Genomic DNA, 19565 nt, shown 5'->3' with positions numbered 1-19565 from the left:
ACCGTATCTCAGGGTTTTAGTTGTTTGTTTTTTCATACTTCAGTATGATCTTGCCAGCCAGCGTTTGATGAATTATCCTGACCTTTCTGTCGTCATGATTTAAATTAACCTTTGAATTTATCTGGTCGTCGCTGGAATTCATTTTCATGACTTACTTGTGCAGAAGCTCGGCACTTTATGGTTTCATCTGTTTCATTACCTAAAACCAGTCAGCTAGAGCTCATTATTTTGTCCTTGGACCTTGTTCTATATGTGACATTGTCATGGAGTTGTTAAATTCAGCAGTGGCTAAAGTATATGAAAAGATAAGCGTGCGTTTCTGCACACTGGAATCGTTAACATTTTGACAGAAGATGAATTGTTCTGAATATTTTATCGCGGAGGTGAAATCATTATGGAATAAAATGTCCCACAGTGACATTGTGGATTTTTAAATTCCCACTGCTCCTGTCAGTTCCTGTTAAAATGGCACATGATGGTGGGGAATGTCTTTCTGTCCCTTCATCTTTACTCTGAGCTCAGTTTGACTCATGGAGCAGTGATCTGCCATCAGCTATGTCACCTGAACAGCTCTTATAATGGGAACCGAACCACCAGAACCATGTTTCTACTGACAGGACACCCTCACTGCAGTGACCTCTGTGTGTGTGTGTGTGCGCGCGTGTGTGCATGTGTGTGTGTGTGTGTGTCTGTGTCTGTGTCTGTGTACAGTGTGGGCGCTGGCAAAAATGGAACATGGTGAAGAAAGGCATCATTATGTTACTGAACAGCATTTTATCATAGAGTTCCTCAGCTGCAGCCTCCTTCCTCTTTAGCTTTTGATAGAAACTTTAAGACCGACTGATCATTACTGAAAATGCTTTGTCACAAACCTGCAGGTTTTCACTTTGTTACAGTTTCCCTCTTCTTCACACAAATCTGCAAAAACACCACCTAGTGGCACCTTCTGGTACTACATCAGTACATCCATACACCTTATATACAGTACAGTATGCTAATATACTAGTATACCTTATTTACAATTATTTACAATATTATTTATTAAAATGAATATGTTATTCTAAAGTTAACTGTGATGCCCACTCTCCATGACTCCTACAAGTTTGCTGTAGTTAATTAGTTAAATGAAGTTTCCAAACAAATCAGTAGCTGCACTGTCCTTCAAAGCTGCATACGGCTTCATACCTTAGTAAGAAAGGACACTTGGTGATGGAAGGGAAGTATTTGGACAGAGCAGGAGAGCAGTTTGCCAGCAGGGCTGAATGAGCCCAAGTAAATATGGGCTTTCTTAATGAGGCAGCAGCAGAGTGCACCTGCTGCACACACACACACACACACACACACACACACACACACACACACACACACACACACACACACACACACACACGAGCCACAGGTGAGTTTTGCTCTTTGCTGCGTGTGTAGCTTTTTCTTGTAGCACTGGTCAAGACGTGGCACTAATACCAATGAGCAGCTGCCAGCCTGCCACTGGAACTGATTACTGGGGAGAGAGAGAGAGAAGGAGGCAGAAAATAGAGAGCGAGGGGAGAGATTTCATGCTGCCACTGTAGCACAGCACCAGTGTTCAGTCGGCTTATACCGAGAAGAGACACACGATGAAGAAGTTGGTGTGTGTGCGCTTTGTCCTGTGACAGATGTGGCGTATAATCGGTTAATTCTCTCCTGCATATACATATTAATTATGTTGCAAAGCTTGAGTACAGTATATTATAAAAGATTACAGGATGGAGATCTCTTTGCACTGTGTGTGTGTGTGTGTGTGTACTGTATGTACTGTATATACTGTAAGCATTATTTCCTTGCTCGCTCTATAGCGCATACATTAAGACTCTCTAATTAATCACCAGCCACTTCCCCAGTCTTCACAGCTGCACTCTTTCTTCCTGCTCTCCCGCCATCCTCTTTCTTTTCTCAATTTAAATTCAGCTCACATCACAGGATGGATTCTGTAACTTCCTCTATGCCCCTCCCACACACAACATATCCCATTCTCCTTATGTTTTCTCCTTCTTTATGGATCTTTTCAGTCTGTCCATCACTGCCCCCAGATCTTTCTCCAAACACCTCCTGCATCTCTTCCTGCTTTTTTTTCTGTCTCATCCATCCATCCTTCCTTCCCTTTCTTCTGTCTGGGTGAGTGTGAGAGGGGTCCGGAGGGTTGGCATGGCAGCTTGGCACAGGCACATAACACTCCACCCGGGGCGCCCCCCAGGACGGTTGGAGAACCTCTTATTTACTGTACGTCCTTTCACGTTGCACTCTCTCAGGCTTTCTGCTTTGGGGTGTTTCTTTTGTTGCTTACTTGAAATCTCTTTTTACAACCGTGCAAAAAATAACATCGTACGAATGCACCGAGAGCCGACAGAGCCAGTAAAGTTTTGCATGACACTCGGGCCTCTCATTCAACTTGTGCAAGTGTAAAACACCAGAACGACGTGTTTGGAGATGAAAACAGTCTAGAGTGGAAAGAAGTGGAATTCTCAGGCCTCTGGAGATGACGCCTCATGTTTGGACCTATGTTAACTGTTTCAAGCTTAATACACTGACGTTTCCAAGAAGTCCCCTAATACAGTATATACAGTAGGATCACAATAGAATCAAAATAGAAGGTTTCCAGTCGTCCCACTGCCTCGCCAGCTTACGTCCTCCTATATATAGTGCCATCAGGACTTGAACAATAAAGGAAGAGGTGATTCATCAGACCAGGCTCCTCCTCTTATTGCTCAACATTCCAGTTCCTGTCTTGTTCTTCCTATTCTTCTCTGACAGCAGGCCAGTGTACGTGTATACAGTAAAAATAGGAATAGGAATTAGCTGCCTGTGTAGCTTAAGGTGCCATTACAATTCCAGCTGCTGGTAATGATTTGTTGGTATATGCCACAGTGGGATTAGATAAGTCAAAGACGGAGGTGCTGCTATGTTTAACACTTTTCTATGAATCAACTATCATGCTGTGGTATTTACATCCTTCTTAGGCGGACACTGTGTTCACCTTCATCTGTTCTTCTGTTAGATTTTACTGGACAATTTATTTCAAATTCTCTTCTTTCTCTATTAACACACAGGGAAAAGTGTGTTGAACTCTCTCCTCTCGTCTTTTCTCAACAAGAATGGGCTTTTTCCTTTTCTTCACGCACATTTGCACACATAGAGAAATGGTGTGAGCTCATTAGCTGAACTGCGTATTCACACGCTGGACTTGAATGTTGACAGACCTAGTGATTCGGATCTTCACTCAGCAGCATGTGTGTGTTGGTTCTCTCCAGGTCATTCTTCTATATTCTAGGCTCCTCTTCCCTTTTCTGGGGTCTCTTGTGTTCTGGACCTGACTTGTGTGTCGTTGGCTGCGAACCACACGCGATGCCACACAGGACAGTAAACACACACACAGAACCACACAATCTCTCACTCTCAGGCTTTTGTCCTTCTCCATGGCCCCTTATTACCTCTCTGGAGAAATCATCCTTACCAGGCTTTTTATTCTGGATTCCATTTTAATAAGTGTAAAGTAAATCAATACAGATTTGAAGTTTTCTATGGTGTTAATTGTAAACATCAATGTTTGAGACAATTGTAAATGGGCCTGAATGATGCATAGTGTCATCATGCTGGGTTGCAATGAATAAAACAGATCCTCCTTATTAGTGGAATTAAGCACAAATACAGTAAAGTGGTGCCAAATTGCAAAATAATAAATGAACTCCTTATTATATTTGGCTGAATTTTGATATCTGAAACTAATATTTGACCTCGCAGCAAAAGAAAAGTGCATTCACACGGTTTGATTTTTGACACTTGCGTTCTTACCCTGGGTAATATTTCTCATATTGACGCTTGAATAATTTGCCGTCTATGTGATGGCCATTGCCCCAGCAGCCAGGACAACAAGTCCAGGAAAGCCCATTCATCTGGGATCAATTAACCCAGGCCGGCAGGCCCGGTCCAGAGCTGCTTCTGACTATGCTCGGCATAATGATAGGCTTTCAACCAGTAATGCCTTTGTTGTGAATGGGTCTGTTTGTTTTCCTCTTCTGGTCAGATGCAAGATTTAAGGGGGTGCAACTGAGAAGGTCTATTTCTGCCCTGTTGTGTTTTGGAGCTTTCGAGTTTCCGTCTGGTTTGAAGTGTCTATACTTAATTAAGACTTGGGTTTGGTGATCATGAATGTGGCCAAGAATGCCTGAGAGAAAGGCATCTTGGGTAAAACAGTGGTTGGCGTTTGATGTCAGAATCCACAAATTGCTTCCCAAATGTGTTCCTTGTCTGTTTCCCTCTTTTTCTTCTGATTGGAAAAAAAAAAACTGGATCACGGCGATATTAAATATTCCATATAGTCCAATCAGTTTTGGTTTGTGTCAAATGGGCTCTGACTTGAACCAGTTATTTAAATGAACATCTTCCCACATCTCATTGTGGGAGATGTCAGATTTATGTGTGTTCAGATTTAGCACTGTTAACCTGCTGATCGCTGGCGCCAGGTGAGTCCCAGTCGAGTTCTAAATTCACGCATTGTTATATACTGTAAGAACAGCAGTGTGTGTGGCTGAACGTAGGTATTTTATTGTGCGTGTGAAGGTGTGTGTTGTCTAAACACTTTCCCCAGTCTGTCCATATGTGGAACGTTCCAAACACTGTCTTTGATTCCAGCATCTGTTTTAGCATAATGTACACGAGAGCTTTTGAATCTGGACATTTTACTATGAACTCAGATGCAGCCATGCTGTGTAAACACGCAGGTCAGACAAGTCTTAAATATAGAAGTAGTGTTGTCACAACACTTTTCCAAGGTCATGTTGTTGTTTTCATTGAAAATGTCTGTGCTCATTGTGAATATTGTTTAATTTAACTTAAAGGTTGCATTAACATGTGCATTTAGAACACTTTTGTTTTGTTTTTGACTGAAAGGTTCAGTGTCAGGTGGTTCGACCAACTCAATGTACAACAACTGTCTGTAGAAAAAGTCCTGAGGCAGCAACTGTGTGAGAGGCTGATGAACTGTTGTCGTCCACCTCCTGCGCATCTACAGCTCAACAGATGCTGAGTTACTCTCAGTGACATTCAATAAGCATGGAAATCGCACTGTGTGGAAACCGGTTGTTAGGAGGAAGTTGTTACGGCTCCTGCCCGTGTTCTGCAGCCAGAGCTGCCGTTTGCATGGTGTGCAAGTCATTCCTTCCTGTTGCTTGTGCTGCAGTCTCTTTAAAAATGCATGAGTATGAAGTAACACGTCCACAGACATGAATAGTTGTTTGTCTGTACTGTAGATGTGAGATCCTCCAGCGCAGCCCACAATAGCATTAACAATATAACAGTAGCAATAACAAGTTATTTCTGAGCTTTAACTGTATTGAAATTTAAATATATATATTCAGATGCTCTCAATGAACGTAATCTATATTTACCAACAGTCACTTTTGATTTAGGTAACCCTGGAAAACACTGGTTTATTATGAACGATCATAAAATTCAGAAGCTGAAAACATGCAACATAACTATATAAATAATAAATAAATAAAGTTTTCAGAATAACTTCCAAAATATGGTTTAGGACTGAATATAAGTGAGTTTTGCTGCAGCTGATCTGGCTGCCTTGTTTTTATTTGATTTCACTGGCATTTGATGGGCGTAAAGCCCCCACGTAGTCTTGAACGTAGCATGGACACGGGCAGCGTTCCAGGGGTCCCACCTGGTCAGACGTGTAACAGCGCTCAGGCTAATGCTGTTGATGTGTCTGTGTCTGATTGCAGATGTACGGCCGCTACACCCAGGAGCTCGGGGTGTTCGCCAAAGAAGAAGCCGCTCGGCTGAGGGAGAGCGAGCAGAGGCGGTCGGTCCGAGATCGGACTCGCACTCTGGACCTCCTGGAGTACGAAAAGGGTCGCTGTGCCAAGTGTCGCAGTAAGTTTTGGGAAATAGTAGTATTGAAGTACGGTCACTTTAATTAAGTCCTAGAAGTATTTGAATGTTGAGCATCTGGTTTAACATCCAGAAAGAAAAGAAAAACTAAATGGCATTTCCTCAGTAACAAGAGCTGAAGAGAGATCACTTCTGCACTGTTACTTTGGAGTTTACATTATATTTGCATATTCAGAAAAACACCTTTGCTCTGAACCATCTTCATCATCATCATCATCGCCCAGGTGGCAGGCTTTATTTGAAAATTACCTTGGTGATGGAAATGTAGTGCGGATGCTCTAAAATAGACAGTTTGTTTATTGTGTTTTGGTTTGTGAGCGTTGATGATGTCGCATGGCAGGAAATAAGTGCGTCATCGTTACAATGCGTCCAGTTCCAATCACTGTTCTGTGGCCTGTGTTGAGGGACGATTCCACTGCTGGAGTGCCTCTGAGCATGCCTGCGCCGTCCTCTGCTCGCCGCTGTGTGAAAACGGAGTGCCCTCTGCTGTTGGCAGTGGAAAAAAATAAATAAACCTAAATATTAGGTGACCTGTACGTTCTCACGCACCTGCTGTGGGAAATGAATGGACGAGCGACGCTTCCATTAATTTTACTTTAAAAAATGACTATGATTTGTCTTTTTGCTGCGAGTGACTCAACTCTCGGCCTCAGCTGAGGGTTCATCCTCACGCCGCACACAAACGGAACCAACGTCTCCGCTCCAGCCTAATCTAAGTAGGAACTCTGCTCTTTTCCTGAGTCTGTGCTGATGAATGTGTTTCTCCGCTGCACTTTCAGTACTGTACATCTTGATCTTTTACTATTGTTTTCCTACTTGAGCCCATTTTGTGCATTTTAAACTGCATTAATGTCTTAACACATCAGCCTTTAGAACCTGTGTACATTCACAGGTTGTGGAAAAGCTAACGGCATTGAATTTCTTTACTTACCACTGTTTATGAGCAGCTCTGTGCACTCATTCTGGTAGAGCTTAACTATAAACACTAGGAGTAAAGCATCTGAGTCACATGAGGGAAACTGGCAGCTCGGAGCACGCAGACTCACAGAATGGCTTTCGTACCCACGGCGGCTCCATTTGGAGACCACAAACTGGAAAACAAGTGTCACGAGAATGAACATACGCTGTTTTCACTGACGGTTGGCTGTTCAGCCACCCGCTCCGCTCCGTGGGGACAGCCTGCTGTTGCGTCGGCCGACCAGTAGGCGGCAGCATCGAGCTGCGCAGCGCCGCTTCCGCGCTGATGCGTCACAGTCCCCGCAGGCAGTGTAAAGTCAGCAGGCGCCTCTTCTCCTGTGTGCGTGTGCGTGGATGTGTGCTGAGGCACAAGCTCTGTGTTGGAGCCTTGTGAGCGGTCGTCAGCCGGTCTGCTTTATGCTGCCATAACTTATCACGTACAAATATTGGTAGAGGTTTTATTTTTGTACTCATTCAGTTTTACATTCAGTTTAAATGACTGAAATGAGGGGAGGTTAACGCCAAATGTATGTCTTTAATATTTCAGTAATTAAAGATGCCTCTGTTAGCCACCAATGTAATTTCATCGTGTAATTGTTGTAGATAAAACAGTAGAAGTTACTTGTTTCTTTAAAGATCTGTGTGTGTGTGTGTGTGTGTGTGTGTGTGTGTGTGTGTGTGTGTGTGTGTGTGTGTGTGTGTGTGTGTGTGTGTGTGTGTGTGTGTGTGTGTTTGATCGTCCCACAGTGTAATGGATTCTGTTAAAAGAGCTCAGCTGGCCATAAAATATTCAGCTTTCAAAAGAAACCCACCCAGAGAAACCAGTGGAAATGATACACGATTCAAGCCCCAGTCAGGCTTTATCTGTGCACAGGTTTAACACTGTGATCTGATCTTCAAACTGTTACATTCCTCCTCTTCTTTTTTCTCTTGTTGTTTTTCTGTCTTTTAATGGTTTTTTTATTTCACTAGAGGAAAGTTACAAGCTTTAAGTGGTAATGTTGGAAGCAGAAATGTCTGTATTTGTTTATTTGATTTAAAATGAATGTATTCCATTCATCTCCATCTTTCTTGGCCTCTGCTCTTTCTAACAGGTTGATCAGCTTCTGCAAGCATGTGTGCATACAAGTGTGTAGTTGTGTCGCGTCCAGCCTCAGGTGGCTGTTGTCACTCTTTCATCTAATATGCTCCGCTTTCAGTATCACAAAACAGACGCGCGCACTCTCAAACATGCAAACGCACACTGCATTTCAGTTCAACAGGTGTGATGTCAGCAGGCGCTCGGTATGGTGCCACATGTTGCTATGGTGATTGGCTGGCGCCTAGCGACCAACAGTTCCTCACATCTCCTTCCGTTTCCTCTCCTCACCGTCGCTTTACTTTCCTCCTTTGCTCTGTTTGCTTCTTTGTTGTCATGCCCTTCCACACTCCTCCTTTCTCCCACATTCTGCCACTCATCCATCAGTTGGTAGGAGCTGGATTGATGAAGCAAAGCAAAGCAAAGTCCATGTGAGGAATGGACATACTGTACAGTATTAGTCATGAGACACACACACACACACACACACAGAAATGCACACAGACACACCTGTATATGAGGGACTGTAAGTGTCCTTTCATAATTAAATGCATGCAACAACACTTCTAACTCCTTCTGACATTTTGTCACAGCCGTTTAGCAAGAATAGCTAAGCTAATACCGCTTTACTACCAAAAAAATATTCAAATATTTCCCACCACTTAATGCAGGTAAGCGAGAAACACAAGTCACTACAGGAATCAAAACACAGATGGGTAAAAGAGAATGATAGAAGTAGTTTTCTTGGAAGTAGTATAAGAAAAACTGAGTTTTGGTTTTCAATTCCAGTTTTTACGCGCTGGCCAGGAATGCCATGCTCTCTCCATTCATGATTACTCACTCAGGCTTCTCCCTGCGTCATAGTTCAGGTGGTTCTAATGCGGTGTCCTCTTTCGTTATTGCTTGTGGCACAAAAATCCTAGAACTCACGCTTTTTAAAGATTTTCACCCTGAAGCCACTTTGAAACTGAAAAGGTTTAGACATATAGCCATAGCATTGAGACACTGAGAAGCAGAGACTGTGTGATTGGATTAAAGTGTGCAGCATACTTCACTTCAGCGTGGACTGCATTTACCAAATCAGCTTGTGCGCTGAGTGAGCCGCATTAACCTGGAACGTGTTCCACCACTTACATTTGTTCAGTAGAACACACATGCCGATGCTTTTGCATATATATGGTGTGTGCGCGCGCCGCTCTAAACCTGAACGCACTTGTGGGGTGTGTAGACGTCATTCACATTCAGATACCAGCCAAGTGCAGGAAGTAACTAAACTGTTACATGGTGTGTGGTGTGTGTGGTGTGTGTGTGTGTGTGCTGTGTGTGTTGTGTGTGTTGTGTGTGTGGTGTGTGTGTGTGTGTGGGTGGTGTGTGTGTGTGTGTGTGTGCTAGTGTGTGTGGTTGTGTTTGTGAGCGAGCGAGCAACGGAGATGTTGGAGCTTTCACTTCGATATATCAAATAGCTACAGTAGTTGAACTTGGGCCACAGATAATATTTGATTGCCACTTGAGCAGAGGGTGTGTGTGGTGCGTGTGTGTGCGGTGCGTGCGTGTGCGTGTCTATGACTACTCTTGCCCACTGCTTTTTACCAGCGTTGGCATCATTACCAGCTACACTGTTGGCTCGCATTGATTTTTCAGTCAGGTTGAGCCAGGATCGCTCCGTACGGCTGCTGGTGGGAGCTGTGGACATGGCTGTCGTCATACTTGAGTCAAAGCAGTGTAAATCAAGTAAAAATAAAGATGATAAAGCTGTTACACACAGTAAGTCCATGTTAATAATCAATTATTTAGTATCAAACAAAGACGTTTGTTTTGTTTTGAACTCTATCCTTTATTGTGTTTTCATATCTGTTTACACTGTGTTGCCAGAGGAAATCTTAGATCCTGTCCCCTTCAGACACAATAGACTCAATTTACTGTCTGCTTTTATTACACTGATTACAACAACAATAAATTATTATAATTTCTGTGATAGCTCAGTTCATATGCAGTCTTTCTGCAAGTAGACACATCTGGTCTAGTCTGCACTTCGGAACTCCAATCATCATAAAGTGCAACTTTGGGCAATGACAGGAAGCTTGATGTTGTGAAACCACCAGTTCTACACAGAGACCGTGGTTTGACTGTAGCAAATATATTCTGTGTCCACGACTCAGTTTCAGTGATGACGATTTCACGTGACCTCTTAGACTCTCTTGTCTTCTCCTTTTCTCCGAGGGATGAGACTTTGTTCCAGCATTGATACTGCTGCCGAGGCACTCGCGGCGCTGCCAAAGTCATCAAGTTTCTAAATCTGCTGGGAGAAACGCTGTCACAGTTCGAATTTCTCTCCGTGTCCTGAATGAGTTTGAAATATGCAGGAGCGTGAGGGTAGAGAATGGGGAAGGGCAGAGGAAAATCAGAGTTTAGTCAAGTTTTACAGTATGAAATGTTCTCTCAGCATTACAATAAATGTGTGAATAAAGTCACAGGAAACAGAAGCGCTTGTTGTGTTTCATGGGGCTTAACGGATGCTAATTTATTCCAAAATGCAAACATGACTGATTAATGCCTCTGAAGCAGATTCTCCTTCATTGCCGCTGTTTTGCTGTGAACACTCCTGATGTAGTTCTTCGTTTAGGTGGAGTTTGAAGTCCGTTGTCTTCACAGGTTGCAGATTGTATAAATCGGTACGTGTGTGCGGCGTTCAGTTTTTACTGCAGATGTAACCACGCATGGCCACACTTTTATTAACGCCATCATTAATTTTTATGAGTGTGGATCGGCTTTATCAACATTGTGGTTTTTATAGCTGGCCCCTCACTGTAAAATCAATGGTTATTTACCACTTCAGGGCGTCGGCTTCTTACTTTCTTTGTTGTTTCTGCTTAAACCTACTCTTCTTGTCCTTCCTCCCTTTTTATTTCTTTTTTTGTTGCTTTTTAGCCTTCATTGCCGTCTTGATTCCTCACATTTTTCCTGTTTGCTTTTCATTTCCTCTATTTTCCTGGCCTTTTTTTCTTTTCTACCACTTGGCTCTTTTTCGCTTTCCTCTTGGTCCCAATCCATCACTTCCTGCTCTATCCCTCTCCTCTCCTAGGTATGATCCTGCGTTTGTGTCCACCCATCTGAGCCCTGTGTTCTGAGTTTTTGCTCTCTAATCACCAGTGAGCCCCGAGCCGATCCACAGCGCTCACACACAGACACATATTTTTCCATATTTTGCAGGTTTGCATCCAGACTTGGATGAGAACAGAAACCTTGAACGTTTTCATCACTTTAGCAAAAAAAAGGGTGAATCATTCCTCCATTCCCATGTGGGGCAACAAATGGATCAAAAGATTGTGTAGCCTTCATCTCTTAGTGTGTGTGTGTGTTGTGAAAATCTATTTTTGTTTATTTGACTTTATTTTAGAAATCAGATATCATCTGGTTGGTTTGTCCCTCTATCTGATTGAATCTTCACACAACTGCGCTGCAGCTAAAAGTCATGTTCAGTAATGTTTTTTTTTCTGCCAGGTGCAGTTCGATGATATGCTTCATTGTAATAACTTTATTTCAGACGCATTACAGAATGCAGGCACTACCATATTTTTTGCAGTAGTTACCTGCAGTACTGCAGTTAGAAATCACCTCCAACCGGAGGGTTGGGGCTGTGCTTGTATATCCATTAATTCAACAGTGATCACTTTTTCTTCTACTTCTCCTCAGTCCTGCTTTCTTCCTCCTTCATCACTGACTCTCCTCCTCCTCCTCCTCCACTCCTCCTGTCTAAGGATATGCATTGTGCCATCACTCATTCATGCTTCTTTTCCTCTCCCCTCCGCTGCTCCTGTACAGCACCAATATCCATCACAGAGTAATAATTTAATATAGAAAACCTGAAAAAGAGAAATTCTTCTTTCTCTTTTTACTTTTGGAGGGAAACTTTATGTCCAGAAAATGAGTATGAGAAGAAGAAATGAGGCTCCTGAAGGGACACTGATTGTTTAACCATGTTGTGTGGTCTGTTTGTTTCCCAGGGTCAGGGTACCCATATGTTCTGGAAGCCCCAGCCCAGGACTTTGTCTCTGGTAAACAAGGAAAAACCTCTCTATCATTTTGCCCCTTTAACTACCAACTAGCCCTCAGTCCTCAAACTCATCCATGCTGCAGCAAGTGCATCACTGTTCAACCATTAATCTTTAATAATTGGTCATTAAGCGTGGCCTCAGCTTTATTAAACACTTGAGCAAAGTCCCCTCCCTCTTTGCTTAATGTGTTAATGCTGCCATCAATAAAAACATCACACACTTTGTCTCTGCAGAGTGTGTGTGTGTGTGTGTGTGTGTGTGTGTGTGTGTGTGTGTGTGTGTGTGTGTGTGGACTGACCTGGATACTGCAGTTGCCCCACGCAAACACACAACGCTACACAATATACATACACTCACCTTGTGGCTCTTTATTAATCAACAGCCAACTTGAAAAATAACAGCCTGCATATTTTCCCATTTTTGCTGTGTGCCAAAATAAAAAACAACTAGAAACTAACCCTCCTACCCTTTATAACAGCTAGCCTCAAGCCCTAATGGAAAGTAATAAAAGGCTTCGAACATCTTAGTTTGTTTGTGTGTATGTGTGAGAGAGGGATTGGAGATTAAGGGTCCTGTGTAGGCTGTGCAGTCTGCAGACAAGCATGATGATCAATGGCTCCCTGACTGCAGGTTAAGAAGACTGGAATGTGTAGAGGCTACACACACACTCATTAACTCTGTGTGTGTGTGTGTGTGTGTGTGTGTGTGTGTGTGTGTGTGTGTGTGTGTGTGTGTGTGTGTGTGTGTGTGTGTGTGTGTGTGTGTGTGTGTGTGTGTGTGTGTGTGTGTGTGTGTGTGTGTGTGTGGATGGAGTGATGGTAGAGTGTTAATTTGTCTGGCATAACTATGTGTATGAATGCATAAATATACGACTGGTGCCTCTTATGTTGTATGTGTGTGGTGCTGTAAGCGTCGGAAATTGGTTATGCGAGGGCATAAAACTGTAAATCAGTGCACTTGTGTGTCTGCAGAGGACTGCAGAACGGAAATGCTGACTCTGCAACAGCAGAGATCAGTGGTTGGGGCGGGAGGGGGCTCTGCGAAATGAATGGCTGCTGAGCGGAAATGGAAGCATGATTGGGAAGGAGGTGGAAAAACAAAGAGGAGTAAGCAGAGACCTAAAAATAAAGAGATGAGGGAGAGCGAAAAATGCAAGGAGGCAATAGAGGGGGAGTTGATGGCAAAGGTCTGGGGACAAGATGGATGAAATAAATGGGGAGAGGAGGAGAGAGGCAGATGAAAGAGAAAAGGAGACGCGGAGCAGAGAGGTAGCAGCAGGTCCCTTGGCTCCTGGTTCACCACGCTTTCATCCAGGAAATGAAATGACTTACCTCTCCCCTGTGATTGGGTTAAACACACACACACACACACACACACACACACGCACAGTAGATTTAATCCACATGCACACAAACTTCCTCTCCCACGCTTGCGTTGATGGGCTCTTATTGTCATCATCAGTGCCGCCATCTGCCTTTCTTGGCTGAGCATGTGTCTGTGTGTCTGTCTTGTATGTTGCCACCAGAGAAATCTCACCATTTCTTTCTGAGTCACATCATGGCAGCCTCCGTGTTGAGCCAGAGCTAACGTTGTTTAACATCATCGCCGTCACCGCCCGTGTTTGTGGCTTCGTTGAGGATTATGAAACAGAAGCGTCTAATCATAAATTCAACATTTAGCTTCACTTGGAGTCATTTCTAAATGCAGAGTAAATACTGTACACGTGTAGGTTCACTTACTCTGAACGTGTTTTTTAGACACCCATTCATCAGTTTTGAAAACTGGCTCGAAATATCACCATCAGATTCTCTAAACTCTCCACACAGAGGCACAGGGTTGGTCCACGAAGCCCTGTCTTAATTAAAACCGCCGCTACACTACTGATCTGTAGCTCCACTTCCTATCACAGCATTGATTCCCTTCAAATGATTGGTTTCTACAGAGGAGGTTGCCATGACAGCAAATTTTGGGGTCACCCTCATCGAAACCAGGAGGTCAGTGCTCAGTTTGTGCCTCTGTTGGTTCAAAAGCTTTTAGACATATGAGAGGTAGGACTTCATGTGGAGGTAGAAAAGTAAACACGGTCAACCTGAGACCCCAGTGCATTCATTAAAGCTGATCCCAGGCCCGAGGTATTGATATTTTTGAATGTGTGCGTTGAGTTGAAGATGAAACGTAGTATTGATCGTCGAGCTTCAAGTAAAGACTCAGAGGTAAAAATGAGATTTAGAAGTAAAACTGAGACAAACAATAAAAGAGCAAAACTACATGTACTGAACCTTCAGTCAGATGTTGATACCAGTGTGTCTTGTTGGACTAATACTTGACAGACTTGAGAAAAAATGGAAACATGAATAATCCTGGAATGGACAGTCTGAGTTTGTAGACAATCTGCAGACATCAGAGTCCCACGAACAAACCTTTAGATACAGGAAAAAGCATCTGACCTCAACGCTTTCAGATTAGACTTTATATAATAGATTTTAGATGTTTAACAGATTAATGTTCCCGCTCGCCACGAGTTCTGACCCAAAACAAAACCCTCATTTGTTTCTTGGAAGAACTATATGAAACATTTAAATCCCTCTGATGATATTTGATGGCTTTATTTTTTCCCCCCTGATCTCCTTTTAAATGCAGCAAACTATCCCAGTGGAGCGTGTGTGTTTTAGTGTTATTCCCTTAGGAAGAAGTTAAACATTCATCACACACTCCAGATGGGACTGAGGCTGCTTTTACATAATAACTTTCATGATTGTGCTGATCTGTTCTTGTGTTTGTGCGTATGTTTATGTATACACGTCTCTACTATTACACCTCATTAAGCAGACATTATACCGCAGACATAGGCTGGATGTCACAGCCGTCGCTACTCGACGAGCAAACGGAGCGATCGCGAGCGAGACGAGGCGCTTTGCCTCCTCGCTCGGGACCGACGCCGACGCCATTACGCCGCATTTACATAAACATCACGTCCTTTTCCATCCCATTAGCATAGAGAACACATCAACATGAAGGAATGAGCGGAGGAGGAATGGATGGAGAGATACACACATAAATGAATGGGGTGTAAGTTGGCACATGCTGCAGGAATGGAGGCGGTCATATTAAGTATTAGAGGAAACATTTACCTTTGCTTTGTTGGTTTTATTACTCAAACAGTGGTATATGTTTATTACTTTGACTTAATGGACTTAAGTTTTTATTTAACTCCATTCTTATTCTGCACTAGCACAAATCCAAATATGAAATATACATGATTTTTTTTTCCCCTATCAAGTTGGTCAGGATTTCTCATTCATATATTTGCAGTAGGTGCTACATTCAAGGGCACTACGGAGCTTAAGTGTGTTTTGAAAAAGGCAAAAGTTAAAGCTGAAGTACTAATAGAATAAAAAATACATTTCATTAAAACCAGTGCATGTGAAGGAACTGCTAATACATTCTGTACAGAAGACCTGAACCTGTGGTCGGTGTTCAGAAGCAGAAGACCTGAATGGTTGGATTTGTCCGTGTTCATTCTAATCTCATTAATCCTGTAGTCTTAAACACAGCCATGCATTGCTAATTGAATCACTCCCTTGCCTACAAAGCTACATAATGAATGTAGGGGCACACGCACAAAATAAGAATAGGCCTTATTGGCACGACTGTGCAAAATTGAGGCTTTACTGGTAGCCTCTCTTACCCTTTACACTCATGCTGTCATCATGCATTCTAAATGAGACGGTTGTCTCAATAATTTTTCTGTAATTCTGGGAGTGGTAGCTGTGAATGTGCATCAGTAGTGACTTTATTTCATGCTGCATGCCATACATGTACGTATTGGGTTCGCGTGTGTGCATTTTCACTGTATAACTACATCATTAGTAGTGGTTTTAGTTACTACAAGTTGGTTCTTGTGGGATAAATTTATGCATCATTCACTTTTTTGATACGGTGGATCGCTAACTTGGCTAAAAATATGAACTCGTGGTGAAGTAGACAGCGTGCTCTAAAACTGCGTGCATAGAGTCTTTTGAGAATTCTGCAAGTGTGGTGTACATATGGATGTTTATGGGAAGATAAGGTCTACTGCAAAACGCTCTCCATTTTTAATGCCTCTTAAAAGTAACCTAGCTTCACAGAAAGGCAATACGAACTTTCCTGGTATGTTCCTTTAAATCTTTTAGACATCACTAAATACACAGCGTCAGCATTTCAATTTCAGTCCAAGTACGTGTGCTCAAAACCCCAAGCACATCCACACATGGACATGCACACACACACTATAAGTTTCTTAATACTAAGCCAAGGAACTACTGTAGATGAACCGTGTATCCAAGGCAACCTAAATTAGTCTCAGCAGGTATGTGGGCATAATGTCTCTTTCTGAGGAGCGAGTAAGCAAAGATGAAAAGAACATATAGAGCGAGAGAGGGAGGTGTGAGAGTGCAGAAAAGTGTGGAAAAGCGTGCAGCATGGCAGATAATTCCTCCGATGGAGAAGAGGAGATGAGAGGTAAAGTCAGAGGCTGAATGTGATTAGTAGAAGGCAGAAGGAGATGGGGAGCAAAGTATGATGGGATAGAGGAAGGGTGGGATGGAAGGAAGGAGCGTGGCACAGGGTGAGTCAGGAGGCAATGAGAGCGACTGGGAGCGAGCATGCTGCTTATTGCATGCCATGAGGAATAAAATCAGCAACCAGTCGTGTGTGTGTGCGCGTGTGTGTGTGTCTGTGTGTGTGCGTGCACCGCAGGAAAAGCTATTAGGCAATACCAGCACAGACAGAGATAACTAAATTACATCGCTGAGATTACACTCGCGGCTACACACACACACACACACACACACACACTTCTTAGAGCACACATTAACAGAATGTGCTGCTTAAATCTTTTATCAAAGCCCACACCTAAACTCAAACCCAGCCTTAACCCTGAAACAACCTTTGTTGGGACGTGAGGGCCAGCAAGTGTGTCCTCACTCCGTTGGGAAAAGACTTTGGTCCTCGCTGTGTAGCAAGTACAAGAACACACACACAAACTCATGTCAGTCTACAGTGGGACAAGAAATGGACTTCATACATGTGGAAATTCATATTTATGTGTTGTGTGTCGCAACATGCGTGTGTCTGAGGCCCTGAAACTGTTGATTTATGGGATGTGTGCCAGTATGCGCGTCGGTGCGTGAACGTGTGAACGTGTGAATGTGTGACTGCGTTTTCTTTTCCGTAGCTGCAGCATTTCTCATTCACCTCCTGGCCCCTGGTCTGTCAGTCTCACCTTTTTTGTTTTGTTTTTTTGTCCAGCCCATTTTTGTCAAAGCAGTAAATGACTTTGGTGGTGACTGTACTGGAGTGAAACATAGCTCAGTGTATAAGCATGAATAAATTGGAAAAAATACAAATGGCCACCAGAAATTAAATAAATCAGGTTTGTCCTACATGCTGCAGGAGAAATATGGAGGCAGAAACAAAGAGTGTTGTGCGGTTTGATAGTGTGGGGGGCGTCCTGCTGCTCCCAAGTGGCATTTTCCTGCAGAGGAGGACGTGAAAATGAGGACAGGGCTGGAAGTGGAAGGGAGTGAAGGAAAAGTGGGGAAAAGGAGACGAATACCGGGAGTGGACGAGGGGCAGCTTGAATGATGGGCTCTGCATTAACAGTCTGCTCTGTTCCACCACTAAATCATAATTAGTGAGTGTGTGCGGCGCTCCGTTCAGTGTGAGCTGTGTCCTGTCACCACAGGTGAGTACACGGATCTGATTGGGCTTCATGCAGTGCTTTGTTAGGACATGAAGTGTTTGTCTACGTTTTGGATCTTGTTTTGTAGTACTGTACTCCCATTCACTGTTGCTTTTTTACTGTATAACATGCTCAGATCAGTGTTCCATTTTCCACCAAGTAACAGTGTTGTGTTAGTTCCTGCTGTAACTGTGTTCGATGGACATTGGGCTTTTATTCTCACCTTTTACTACACACTACTTTCCATCAAAGCTTTTATCACTTGTCCATCACCACTGACAACAATTGTAATATTCACCTTGTGCTGCGTGGAAATCCAGCTAATGTTGTTGGCTAACGTTGCCAAAACTGGCCGTGGTTTGTGTTTTAGTGCCGCTCGGTGGGTGATGTCGTTCCTTTGTGTGGTTACAGCGCTAACATTTCCGTTTTCTTCCCACCAACTCTGCAGTATGCACGGTTCGCTGTCAGAAGTTCCTGATCTCGCGTGTTGGAGAGGACTGGATCTTCCTCATCCTGCTGGGACTCGTCATGGCCCTGGTCAGCTGGGTCATGGACTTCTGCATCGCCATATGCCTCCAAGGTGACTCCAGGGGAGATGGATTTAGGATATTATCACACCACAAAACACTAATCTACCAGTAAAGGTCGTAACAGCAAGTGTGAAGTGACACGAGAGCAAACTGTCATTGAAAAGCTAATTTGCCAAGACTCCAACAGAGCCGTGTTTGTGCAGCTAAACCAGATTATGATATTTTAATAACACTGTCAAGACTGCAGCTTCATTCTGAGTTTGTTGCACGAGTCGTCTCCAACACAAAAGCAGTGGATTGTGTTGGAGCTGTGCAGCCTGTTGCCTGCAGCTCTGTATATGACTGCTCCTTTGTGTTCCTCCTCCCTCACAAAAACTAAAAATGATCCAATGATTTGTGCAGAAAAGGACACTTGAATTGCAAAATTGCATTTTCCTTCAGTGCCAAGCAGTGTGGTTCCTGTGACCCTCTGTTCTCTGTGAGACGCTGCATGTGCAGCAGCAGTGGGATATTAATGGCTCTAATCAAGACAATGATTGAGACTATGAAAACAAACAGAAATGCTTTTTATTCTCTCTATATTCACAATAATGCTGCTGATGTTTTGATGTTAATTATTATGGTCTGTTTGTAACTACACCACCATGTTTTACAGACAAACAGTACTGTGGGCAAACGAGCACAACCTACACTGAGGTCTTGGGTTTTATTTGCTGTCAAACTCTTGACCTGGATCCATGATGCAGGTTCTGCATAGCATTGTTGTTAAATCTGTTCTGGCCCGGCAGGAGCTTGTAAATAGAGAAAGATTGTTCTGAAGATTGAGCCCAGGGCAGCCGTTTGAAATTAATGCAGAAGATAAGAATTCATTGCCTGTGGTGCTTGAAAAAGTTCTTAACGGAGAGGAAGAAATTAATCATGAAACACACAGAAGGATTAGAGAAAGAAAACGAGAGAGTTATTAACACAGGCCACACAGAGACATGGTCATCTTCCTTTAAAGTGGATGCAGCAAAGCTAAAGGAGAAAATGTGAGCAACTTAACTCTACAGTCCAATGATTAAAAGAAGTTGAGGGCTGATCTGAAACCATATGGGAGCAGCTTTAATTCAGATGGATTCTTCAGGCGTTGTGTTGTTTTCAGCTCTGCAGCAGAAGCGAACCTCGTCTTGTCAGCTACAGTTATGGTCCACGGTCCTTTTAATTGGCTACAGAAGATGACAAACCGTCTTTCCTGTGGAGACACGCACCTCTGTACACAGACACACGTTTTGTAGCATAGC

General features: G+C 43.2%; 1 protein-coding gene across 7 annotated transcripts in view; it reads left to right on the top strand.

The window, feature by feature from the left end:
* Nucleotides 1-19565, top strand: part of LOC114868574 (chloride channel protein 2-like) — a 76036-nt gene that overhangs the window by 17818 nt on the left and 38653 nt on the right. For 5 of the 7 annotated variants that reach the window (XM_029172295.3, XM_029172300.3, XM_029172296.3 and 2 more), the window contains 3 exons: nucleotides 5772-5922; nucleotides 11980-12030; nucleotides 18201-18332. In XM_029172295.3, coding sequence (XP_029028128.1) covers nucleotides 5772-5922; nucleotides 11980-12030; nucleotides 18201-18332 — 334 coding nt within the window. The remainder of the gene's footprint in view (nucleotides 1-5771; nucleotides 5923-11979; nucleotides 12031-18200; nucleotides 18333-19565) is intronic. The other 2 variants (XM_029172299.3, XM_029172297.3) reach the window with 1 other exon arrangement.

The sequence above is a fragment of the Betta splendens genome, chromosome 13 (assembly GCF_900634795.4).
Source record: "Betta splendens chromosome 13, fBetSpl5.4, whole genome shotgun sequence".
In the NCBI taxonomy this organism is placed as follows: Eukaryota; Metazoa; Chordata; class Actinopteri; order Anabantiformes; family Osphronemidae; genus Betta; species Betta splendens.
Note: the sequence above shows the minus strand (reverse complement) of the source record. Positions and strands in the feature narration are given on the sequence as shown.